Source organism: Haliaeetus albicilla, chromosome 2 (genome assembly GCF_947461875.1).
Source record: "Haliaeetus albicilla chromosome 2, bHalAlb1.1, whole genome shotgun sequence".
Classification (NCBI taxonomy): domain Eukaryota; kingdom Metazoa; phylum Chordata; class Aves; order Accipitriformes; family Accipitridae; genus Haliaeetus; species Haliaeetus albicilla.
In genome coordinates this window covers 69,256,855-69,269,324 of record NC_091484.1, presented here as the reverse complement: position 1 = coordinate 69,269,324, position 12,470 = coordinate 69,256,855, and the positions used below count along the sequence as shown (strand labels likewise).

The 12,470-nt window shown below is 40.3% G+C and overlaps 1 protein-coding gene across 6 annotated transcripts in view; it reads right to left on the bottom strand.

The window, feature by feature from the left end:
• Positions 1-12,470, bottom strand: part of DIP2C (disco interacting protein 2 homolog C) — a 336,675-nt gene that overhangs the window by 103,024 nt on the left and 221,181 nt on the right. For all 6 annotated transcript variants that reach the window (XM_069778160.1, XM_069778161.1, XM_069778163.1 and 3 more), the window contains 2 exons: positions 4,284-4,375; positions 296-406 (listed from right to left, as the gene is read on the bottom strand). In XM_069778160.1, the coding sequence (XP_069634261.1) occupies positions 296-406; positions 4,284-4,375 (203 nt within the window). The remainder of the gene's footprint in view (positions 1-295; positions 407-4,283; positions 4,376-12,470) is intronic.

Genomic DNA, 12,470 nt, shown 5'->3' with positions numbered 1-12,470 from the left:
TGGCCAACACCAGAATGCTTTGAGAGGCTACAAAGATAATCCACCTAGGACTGTTCTCTTGAAAAATTTTCCTCTCCTTTTCCAGACGGACCTGCATTTGCTGAAATTGCAAGCACATCTTCAGGTTTTCCATCACAGAAAAGAAGGAACTATATATAACTCACCACACAGCACTATGTATGCTCAAATTCAGAGCTAGTTAACCACAAAAATGTACTCAAAAGCTATGTTCAGTTGTCATTTGTTCTGACATAAATTTTAAAATGAAGTATAGAGAAGAAAATCAGTTCCCTACCTTTCTTGTAAGTGGCACTTCAATAGGGACGGGGACAACTTCCGCAAGCAGGCAGCCATAAAACGCTACCATGAAAGCAGCAGGATCATTGTTAGGGAATACAAGTGTTACCTGAAACAAAGAGACGTATGTTAAAAATGTTTTATCCCAGGTTTCAGATAACGATAATTGGAGTTTCCATGCTTCCTTTTGGAGAGAGATGATTACTGAAACATTCTATGATAACTATTCAAACCTAATGAAAGATGAATGAGGAATCAGAAGGAATTTATTCTAATAGGTATTCCTTTTGTGAACATTTTCACCTAGGATGTAGTTAAATATTTTCATGCTGTATTGTTTCCTACATTGACAATACCTTTCATCTGGTTCTCAATTTACTGATTGCTTTACAGACATAAAATAACCAAGTAAATGGAATTAATAGAATTTTACATTCTAATTTAATAATTTGCTTGAAGTTACAGAAAACAAAGTGGATCTGTGAGCAATTCAGATTAGCCAGACTTACGATGCAATTATGTCAATCATTAACACATTATGTTTTGTCTTGCTATGCTTTGCTTTACACAACAATTTTATTTTAGAATTGGACTGTTGTCCAAGTGTAGAAGTTTCTGTGTACTGTGTGAACATAAATAACTGATATCTAGAGAAGCAAACATCGCATCCAGAGCTGGCCATATAGCATGCCAACCTAGGCCTGGATTTGTTGAACTTCACAGCTTCAGGGCTCAGGCTACGGAATTATTTAGATAAAAGAATGCCAAGAAAAGATCATAGCAAATCACCTGTATGCTCACTAGGTGCCCTTCTTCCCCCAATGTGCTGAACTGTGCAGCTTACCTCTGTGGGCATTGCAGACAATGTCTGAGATCCTCCAGGGGCAAAGGGCAGGAAAGGTGAGAGTGCAGAGTCTCGCTGAGGATCCAGCAACTTAGTGAGTCCACAACTCTCCTTGCAAGGGCAGGGAATACCACTGCTCTCACTTACTGGTGAATGACCTTAGTGGCTAAATCCTGTCTACTTTTTTGTTTTGATTCTGTCAGATGGATGTTCTCAGCTCATGTCTTAAACAGCTGTAATGCAGCTGGTAACTATCCAGCATGGTCAACTATAGTGGCATGCAAAAGGCACAGCGAATGATTTCAAACTTAATTCCTTTGGGCTTGCACATGGGATCAGACTGTATTATTGCAGCATCTTAAAATTTGCCGAAACTAATTAATAACTCTTGAGTTTTGACTGCTTTGTCAGTGTTTTAGTCTCTCGAAGTAAAATCATCATGTTTTCATATACAGTCCAAGGTTCAGTAACTGGAGATTATAAGTGTTTCCAGTTTGGCTTCAAAGATAGTTGCCTTCCATAGGTTAACTTGATTTCTTCAAACTAGAAGAAATTCTAACCAACCTTGTCCAAGTAGGTCCAAAATATCTCTGTTTTTAAGCTGAAGACTGTAACTTCATAACTGTTTAGAGAAACTTCAGAGAAAATACATTGCTACTTTAACTGTACGCTTGCACATGAAACACTCCAACTGCTGGAGATGGCTGTGCAGAGCTTATTGTATGCATTTTATGTGCACATACCATAAACAGCCTCAGGGGAAATGGATAGAAAGGGATTTTGTTAGGTGCACTGAGGGTATGGTAGAGTTTGCTGAGCACAGCAAACATCTGAAAGATGTTGAAAGATCCCTAAAGATACTTTGAAGATTGATGGGTTTTGTGTTGGTCTCTGCTTACATAAAGGCAGAGAAGGTTTGGCTCGGAATCTTTGCAAAGGAGCTGACAGAGGTGAAAAAATCTTACTGAAGTCCAGTGGGAATGAGGCATTAACTTCCCCTCCAAAAAACATTAATCACTAACAGACCTGTACCAAATAAATAAATAATATGTGTAAGAGCAAAAAGGGGTAAGGCTGAAGGAAAACAAACCATACAGTGTATATTACCAGACAAGAATCTGGTTATCTAGTAGATATTTCAGAGGGCAAGCTTAATTTCCAGGCAGCTGTCTGGGGTGACACAAGGTTAAATTTCTGAAGTTACTATAGAAGGCAAATGCAGTTCGTCATGTACTATAATAATAACAGAAACAGGGAATGAAATGCAGGCACATTCATTTTTTTGGCTCAGACAAAGAACCTAAGAGGTGATGTAATGGTACTCATGAAAAATAGAGGTTGTATTGATAGAAGATGCTTTTAAAGGGAAAAAGGCCTTTCTGAATTTTAAATAATATTAACATAAGGAAACAATTACACTCTCATTTAGAAAAGACCAGAAATACATGCCTGTATTTCGTTTAGTATTTAAAAGCTACCTTTAACTGTTGTCACACAAAATACATTACTTAGAATAAAAAGCCGTCTTCAAAGAGGTCAGAAAGCTTTTATGTTATTACAACAGGGGCATAACAGCCAGAATAACAGCCTAGAACATCAGAAGTACAGTAACACCTCATCTTCAATGTGAAGTTGCTTCAAATGATCATGTTTCTGTTACACGGGGATGCTAAGGCAAGATGTTTTTACAACGCAAAGCATATGCTTTCAGCACTCAGCTATAAACATTTGTTTCACTGTAATCTAGGTGGACTTATTTTAGGAGAACTGCAATTTGTTCTCTATGTGTCCTGCACTAGCTAAACTTCCAGCTTTCAGCCTGAATTATCCACAAATCCCGTCTTAATGTTTGGAGATGCCAGTGACTGCTGCAGTAAATGAATACAAAGATGGGCAGTTAGCACACAATAGATAGGGAGAGATGCACATTGCCCATATGTGAACTTTATTCCTTTTGGAGCTTTCTGGGTGGATTGTTTTGATGTATACACTTGAACAACTTTTTTCTTCTGCTGTTGCTTAGAGACACACTTGTAAGTCAAGTAGAAGAGATTCTTCAGATCCTACTCCTGGCTGAATGCCATTGTAGGAAGCAATTTAGATTTAGTTAAATTCTTTATGATTTATTTCAAAAAGAAACATAAGAAGGACTGTCAGGTTTCATCTTTTTAATTTTTTTTCCCCTCTTTTTTCTTCTGGGAAGCATTATTCCATGCTCGCATTTTTGAAGCCCTAAGAAATGTGTAATGCAAACAGACATGTTTCTCACGTGTGGCACAAGAGGATCAAGTGAATCAACAGCTTGAGAATTGCTATCAGACCATGGGGAAGGAAGACTCTCACAACTCTAAGCACTAAGGCAGGACTAAAATTTGCATTTCTGACAAATTCGTTCTGGAATATCCATTCCATGGCTTGAAGCCAACATGGAATGGGACCTGTGGAAATTTCTATACACAGTCTGGCAGAGAAAAGGGGTAGCAGGCTTGGCCAGCCTTGACAGACGAAGGGGTAGGTTTGTAAGTACATCATTAGCAAAACCATAGGATGTTCTTGTCAACATTTAACAACTACAGTTACCTCTGTAACCCTTGCTCTCTGTGGACTTCATCTGCTCACCTAGATTCAGCCTCTAGCAGTAGCTGCATCAGAGTCAGGAACCAGGAATGGAAATATTCTCCATGTTACCAGTCAGTGTAATTTATTTATTTAACTGGCTGCCAAAATGTGCTTACTTTGCTTGTCTTTGTCCTCCACAATGCTCCTCTTGTTTCCACCACCTCAACAACTACAAAGTCATTAGTAAGTACGTTTCTTACCCGCGTGACACCTCCAGGCTCCACAAGCAAGCTTTTGCTAAACAGATATCTGTTCTATGTCCAAAAATCACTTTCCATGGGAATGTTTATTGTTGATGTTGCCACAACTTCAACTTACTATTCAGTGACTACTGGCTCAGCTTATTTATCATGCAATTCAAAATATCTGTCTGAATGATCAGTCTTTTTCTGAGTAAAAGGCAGATTTCACCCTCCCAACATTTCACTTCATTAATTTCCTCTAAGCACCACATATACTTCATTCTCTCTTTGTCAATGTGGGATGTGAATTATTAGTAATTAAAAATCATTGAGATACTCACCCTGTCTCCAGGTCGTACCATTGGTTCTTGTTTTGTGCCTAATTTATGTAGTATATTGTAAGCAACCTTCATACTTCTGGTCCAAAGTTTGCCTATTAACACAAAATTTGCGAAATTAATTTAAAAATTCTCTTTATGCTTTACAAGATTATTAAAGAGAAAGAATAACTGAGCAGTGAAAAAGAATAGTAGGAACATTTATATTAGTTTTCCAACTAAATATGACACCACTACTGGGACTAGCGGAAGTATTTAAATACTTATCAGAATCTTTCTTTGAACTTTTTTCAAGACAGCAGCATTTAAAAAAAAAAGTAAGAATAGTTTTCTTCATGGCAGAAATTTCTTACTTTGGAGAAAACTGGATCTTGACTCCAAAAGTTAACACTTAGAAGCGGCTGGAACATCATCAAGTCCAGATATCATCCTAACACCCTTAGCTGTAACAAGCTGGACAAGTCGCATTTCAGCCCAGACTGACCTCTGAAGGTGTTACTCGGGTTCCATGATGGCACTTCTCTCACCCCAAGACACCAAGGGAAAAAGGAACGGAGTCCCAAGAAGCAGAGAGAAAGAATAAAACCCCAACAAACAGAAAACACCCCACAGCCAAAGGGGCACACTGAAGCAGCAGGGACCCTCTGATCCTTAGCACATCCCTATGGCCATGTTTCATTTTTAATTCTGGGCCTTCTTCCATTTAATTGGGCTTTTTCTTCTCACCTGCTCCCATACCCTCCCTTCTCTCGGTTTCATTTCACTTGCCCCAGGTAGCCTTCCTTTTTACTCTCTCTTCTCCCTCGCTTCATCTCTCCAGCTCTGCACTTAGCTAATCCTTATCAAGACCTCACCCCAATATTCTTTAAAAAAAAAATTATCTGATCAAGACCTCGTTGGTCACGTTACATGCCTTTCATTAATCCTTCAAGTGACTGGCATCATCCAACTACACAAGCTCTTTCAGATGGCCTTTGTTCAGACACCTTGTTACTTCCATTTGAACAATACCAAGCGTAACAGCCCTTGTTCTTGGCTGGCCCCTAGGTACTGTCTTTAAGCAGTATTCAGTCTGACAGTAGCAAATTCATGCCCACCAATAACTTAAACCATAATAGGTTCTGACAACAGATTACCTATGGGGTTCAGCAGTTCAAGCTCCCAAACATGCAGTATTGCTATTTATAACTAAGCCAAGATGTTGTAATAAGTTCCTCCACATCCTGGTTATAAAATGCAATACTAATGAATTATTTTTAAGTGCAAATTTGATGTACATATAACATACAATGTGAAGGCCAGATTTTCTTTTTTTCCTCTTAAGGAAAACTGGAAGGGTCACTGCTGCTTGTTACTAAGAAAGTACTAAATGCAATTACTTCTTATGAAAATGGTAATATTGTATCATCAAACTATGTTTTGCAAAGTTTTTAATTTATTTAAAATTACTCCGGTATTCGCATGCTGAACTGCCTCGATGCTCAGAAATAAACATGACTCAATTCTGTTCCACTGGAAACTCAGCATGGATACAGGAGTACATCTGCAGGATTAACCCTCACAGCACTATGGCAGAACTACCTGCATTTGATGGAAAGTCTTTAAAAGCATCCCTGCTGCTACCATCAGCACTTGAACTTGACAAGTGAGTAGGATAAAAACAAGGATGCTTTAAGAAAGCAAATATTCTTTTTCTTAAAAGCTTCCAACATTAAAGTTTCAGTGGCAACGAACTTAAAAGAGCAATTAGTAATGATATAGAAAATTGGAGAATGGAAATCAAAAGCCTGGCAAAAGTTCTGAATTGCAAGAAAGAACCATCTTTACACAAAACACTTTCAAGCTTGAAATGAACATTGAATTTTTAATTCCTTTTCTGAGAGACATAAGGGGCTGCTGTGAAAAGTTCTGTATGAGCTATAGAGATTAAATCTGTTACAAGTCTTAAATTTGCATTTGTGACATATTCATACCAATTCTTCATCTATCAAATGTGCCATCTTACAGTATTTTCTTCAAAATCTAAGGGCTATTCAGATTAAAGTATTCAGATGCATTCTTTCAGAAGCACCCCAGTATGCAGTACAACCACCTCCACGTAAGTGATCTGAGTAAACACAGAAATTAAGTTCTCTCAAAGACTAAGAAAATTTAAAGGGGTACTTTCTAGTAAAGTTTTAAATAATTAAGTCCTTAAATACATTTTGTCATGATGCTCTTTTATTGCCAAAATTTCACTTCAGCTTCTGAACCATAGAGCATGTAAGGCTGCCTGCCGAATCCCTCACCTTTCTGTTTAAATGCACTTCGAACTGCACCAAAAAATGCCCATAATATTTTCTAACGGTCAGAAAAGACTTGAATTTTCTGTCACCACAGCCCTTTCCTGCTCTATTTACTGGTGCAGTACCAAACTATGTTAATTACCCGAACTAACTGCATGTATGTCTGGGTATGAAACTGTGGAAACCTGGAACAAAGCAGCCTGTCTGCATTCAGCTGGGAAGGAGCTGGAATATACGGTCTCTCCTGAGGCCCTTAAAAGGTCCATAACTTCACTCCAACCCTTGCGGGCTCTGCCTGCCCCCGGCTGCCGCTGCCTCTGCTCCAGCGCGGGCAGCAGCAGCCAGGGGCAGGCAGAGCCCGCAAGGCACCCTCGCAAGCAGGCCAGGCAAAGTCCATGCAGATCTTCAACTGGATCATGTTCAACAGGAAGCCCCTAATTTTTCTTCCCGGGTATATAGCTGCATTCCAAAAATAAATTAAAAAAAGGGCTACAAAGGGAGCAGTAATCCAGAAGCTGGAGCCAGGAATGTATGAATCACCAGGGCCAGATCCGTGGCTGCTGGATGGGGCACAAGCTTCTGACCAGAGGTGGACTGAAGCGTGCATTTATTTTGCCACCTTGACCGTTTGGCCCCCCCAACATCACTGAGAAACACAAAGGACTCGACAACTGCCGGATAAAAGCCCTCAGTATCGGAGGATGTTATAAAGAAGGAAATCTTTGAAGTATTTCCTTCCTTGGTTCTGCCTAGGTTGCAATTTAGTGTAATTCTTCCTTTGCGAACTCGAGAGATTAGACGTCTCTGGGAAAAAGCCGATCGCTGAAACCTCTCCCACAAATCCCGATGCTGCGACCTTGCCGCGACCTCCGTACGGTGCCACATCTGCGCAGTGGGAGAGGGAGGCCTTGGTGAGGAGGCCAGCTGTGCTTCATCCAAGGCTTTCGCTCCGAGACAGGGCTCAGCGCCGCCAGGCCGATCCCTGTGCGGGGTAAACCGTCTTCGCTACACAGGCTACAGCGGAAATCTGGATGTTTGGAGCTGCTGAGGATATGCCCCATTGTCCTCAGCGGGAGTGCAGTGAAGCACTGGTCCTCCTCAGATAAACACACTGCCATTAATCTCCTAATAAGTTGGCTCGAAGACAGGAGGGCAGGTGTCGGAAGCTCAAGCAACAGTTTCATCTAGTGAGTGGACCAGCCCGTGTTTCAGCTCCGTCCGTGCCAGAGCTCCTTTCTTCCAGCCGTGCCACCGCAGCAGAAAGCTCCCCTCGGCCCTGCCTGCAGTCTGGCAGAGCACACGCCACTGGGTGCAGGAACCTCGAGCAACACTGCTGCTTCCCCGCCATTTCCCCATGTAAAGACCAGAGCCCGTGAGCCCTCCTCTTCTTCACCTTCCTGCCCACATCCCTGCTGCCGCAGGTCCTTTCGAACAATCCTACCTGCCTCACCAGGGACACAGTTGTCCCTGCCAGGTTCCGATCTGCTCACCAGCCATACATGAGCAGCTACTTTCTTGCATTTTAAAATGAAGAATTGGTAAGTCATCTACAGAGATAAGTCACTAGCGAGAGATCTGAGTGTCCAGTGGTGTTTCAGGCACAAGGGTACCCACCAGAAGGGGCCTGGGCTCTGCAGACCCTGTGCCGTGTCTGCCAGCCACACACACATCGTGGGTAACCCGGGGCACTAGGTGTTTAAGTACCTGAATTACCCCTCAGTTTTCAAGTCACAAAACTACTTCCCAAACAAAGCAGACTGGCAGATGCCCACAGAAGAGTTTCCCAAGTTGATTTAGGAAAACGTGCAGCAACGTGCAGTTAACACGCACCTTGCTGCTACTACAAATTATAACCTTGCTCCTACCTCCCATCAAGCTGCTAACTGTGGTGCTGCTTTCCAAGATCTTGTATAACTCCACAGGATGGTAAGAAATTAAGCTTTTCTCTGCATCTGTCATTGCCTAACTTACTTATAATTGTTTAAGCATTTACTGAAATAAATCTTCTAAAGATGATCGTATCTTCCTCAGCCACTTCTGTCACTTGCCCAGAGTATTGCTGCCAGACTTGCACGCCCTAGCAGCATGTTTATTCAGCGAGGCCTTTAACACTCTTCACACACTTGCAAACTAAGCTGAATGTTCCCACTGCCCAGCAAGTATCAGCAAGTACTGCTGTGTCTCTGAATCTGAGCCATATCTGGCAGACATCATGTGTGCAGATATTCTTGGTAGGACAGGATGGAAAACAGCATCTTGCTTTCTGGCAGCTGTGACGAACACTGTTAACACCTGTGTGGGGCAAGTCCTTTTTCCTTTGCTGCTGGAATTTTGATTTAGTTGAATAGTAGCAACTCTACACCAGCAACCACATATTTTACATTTCACTTGTATTCAGTCTTGTTCATTTTTAACTGTCTATTCAGAGGGCAGTATCTTTTACCAACTAATATTTAGCAAGCTGGAGTGAGTTAATAGTCAGTCCCATCTGGTTAAGCAACACATTAGGAGGGTAAAGGAAACCACCAGGTCTTAAAAACCACACAAAAAGTGATCAGTTAACAAAAATTAGATGCTTTCCACATGACACTGAAGTAAATCCCCTTCCTCTTCCTTCGCAAATCTGTAAAAGGACTGACTGTATGTTTGTGTTGAATGTAAAGAAGGTTATAAGAGAAAAGCTGCATCAGGGAGAAAACTCAGAGAGAAAACAAACCACGGTCAATTTCCTTATCATCTTCAGGATGCTTCTCAGAACGACACAGCACTAACTCAACAAAGCCAAACCAGTGGTTGCTTACCAATCTCCGTGCACAGCAATTGCGAGACTGCCAAAGTTTAACTGTAAATAATTTTGTCAAATATTCATTTTCTCAATATCACATATGGCATTTCTTAAATTAAATACAAACAAAATTATTTATTAAATCTGGTGTAAATGGCAAACTTCCTAATGCTACGCAGGTAAACGGACACTTTTTCTGCTTTGCAAAATAATAGTCGCAGTTCTGCTGCTCTGTTAACCCTTTTTTAATAAACTCTTTAGATCCATCCTGAGCAGCAAATGAAACTGTTGTCTTTTGGGACAAAAAATTCAAAGAAAAAGAACAAAAATGTTCTGTTGCAGAGAATAAAAGACTCTAGACATACTCAGAATAGAGGTAACCTTGCTATTACAGTGCTTGATACTCCAGTCTTAATCATAGCTTGTAAGACAGATTTTTTAAAGTAATTTTCTGTCTTTTTATTAAAGAAATAAAGGTTTAAAGTCTTAAACAATCATGACATTGATATCTGTCTAGAGACTTGAACCATGACTATCCATGCCTCTGTAAGCACTGAGTTATTTCAGGGATAAGGACAGTCTGGTTATGTAGCTACTTCGTTAGAAGAGTCTCGATTCCCTCTCTCTCCTCCTGATAATTGTGAAATTCCTGGCCTACAAGATTCTCGCAGCAGGAGGACGCGGATGGCAGGGTCACACGCCAGCTGAAGCATGGCTTGGGGTTCTTTATTTTTGGTCTGTTGTTAAGTTTCAGCCATCTCAGGGTATCTCCAGTATAAGCTACATCACCCCTGCTAAGGCAGCATGACTTTGGACTCAAAATGTTTACAGTTGCCTTGAGTATTTTTTTTAATGGGCAATTCATTTGAAAAAAAAATGCCATTTTTCAGGCATTTCTTCTTCCACAGAATCCAAACAGATGAAAAAAAAAATACTTCTCTAGCCCCAGAGCTTTCTTTGCTCCTTTTGCTAGCCTTGCTGTCTCCAATAGGCCTCTGACGTGTGAAACAATACATCAGAGCCAACTGAAAATGGTTTTAAAAAATATCTGATTACAAAAAGTGTTAGATAAAGGAAATGAGATTCTTTGAATCAGATGTAGTTAACTGGTACTCGTTTTGTTGTTTTTAATAATGGTTACAATAAGAAAGCTCAAAATCTGCTCATTCCCAAAGTACTTTCAGCATTTTACTTTTTCCCCAGCTTTTCTGATTCTTCTTATAATAATAATTTTAAGTAAAAAAAGTAACTGTGATAGCTTAAGTACTATATACGTTTTAATTGTCCTTTATTGACATTTTTTCCTCTAAGAAATCACTAAACACTTCATTATTACTACCAACAATACCAAAACTGGATGCCTGACTACTCTGATTAAGTGTCTGAGCCAGAAATTCTCTTCCTCTTCCTCAAAGCACATGTTAGGTTTCTAGTCAGAGTTCAGACTTACATAAAACCCAATAAAGACACCTTTCCTTCCCATATCTCAGACATTTCAATTTATGCATATTCAGTGATTTGATTTATAAAGGGATTGTGAGTAACTTCACTAAGATGTTCTCCACTTAACCAAGTTCCCAGAGGAACAAAATATTTGAGAAATAAGTAATATTCATAGTGTTTCATTCACTAGAAAGAGTTTAAGAGTTTTGAGTACATTAAATAAAGATTACAACTGGGGCACTGAGGAGAACTTCAAGAACTGAGGCAAGCCACTTCAAAAACTTGCTTTAATAAAAGATCAAGTGTTCAAGAAGTGCAGTTATTCATTTCTTCCACCTACAGTAAGCTGGGACACATGGAAGAAAACAGTCCCAACATGCTATGAAGACAAAAAGCTCAAAACACACGCTGGAAAAGACACAGGAGATATAAGGCATTACAAATTAGCTGAATTCCTGCAGAGGAATGGGAAGGCAGTGATGATTTTAAGCAACAGCTGAAAGAATAACTTCTTTAAACTAGTTCCCCTTACGGCACAACAGCACATCACAATCTAGAGCATTCACCACTTAAATCCACACTAACTGTATCATATCCACATCAGCCACTGTTAGGTAGGGAAATTCATTCCAGTAAATCACATAAGGTGGTCTTATCATGCTAATCTACTGCTGTCTGCCATGGCATATCATAGCTTGGCTATCGGTCTGACCACTCTCAGATGTCACTGGACAGGACAGCAAAAGAGTTGTGAGGAAGGCTTTGGACAAGAATTTTGTGGACTCTCAGAGAGCTCCTTTTCAGCATGCAAGGCCACCAAGGGCAAGTATGAAAGCATGCTGGATAGATGCAACAGGCCAACACTGCATTTTTCAGTGCCAGAGAGAGCTTGCTGTAAGAATCAAGACTAAGGTGACAGATGGGATAAGATTTCACCGTGTAGATGCAGCAAAAGGTCTGCATTTGAAAAGATTTGCTCCCAAAATAACCTGCGAGGTTTGGACACAGAACAGCTGTACAAAACTAAAGAAATGTCCAGGTCATGTATGATAATCCAGTTACAGCCCGAGTGATGGGCAGGATGGCAATATTGTCTACAATGATCCAGAAAGGAGGAGGTGAATATGCTTGGTGTTAAGGGAATAAGTGCTTTTACTTAGATGGGCTATGACCTATCTGACAGCTACAGAGACACCCCTGGAATCCAATTTGGAAAGACGGAAAGAAGTCTGGAATAAGCTGGCAAACCTGTGATTCATCCATGCAGAGACAAGAAACTGGAGAAGATGCTGTGTATGAAAAAAGTAGGGATCAAAAGGCATCATGTAGGAGCCTCCTCTTAACTGGAAATTTGGGAGGATGAATGAAGAGGATTTCCATGAAGACACAAGAGGCTGTGAGAAGTCACTAAAGCAGAAACAGTAAACAGACATAAAATATTTGAGAAGAGGTGCACAGTGACCATGTTGGTAACATGTCAAAGATTGAATCTCTAGAAACATAGAATTATTCTTAAAAATCTTGAATATTTGTCAAAGTAGTGAACATATGAAATCCTGGTAATGGTGTTTCCTTAAATTGGCAAAGAACCTGAGAATAACGGTGAGGTACGAACTCAGAGGCTACTGAAAGTCCTCAGTGTTGGTATTTTAAAGTTTTAGTCATCTGATCATCACA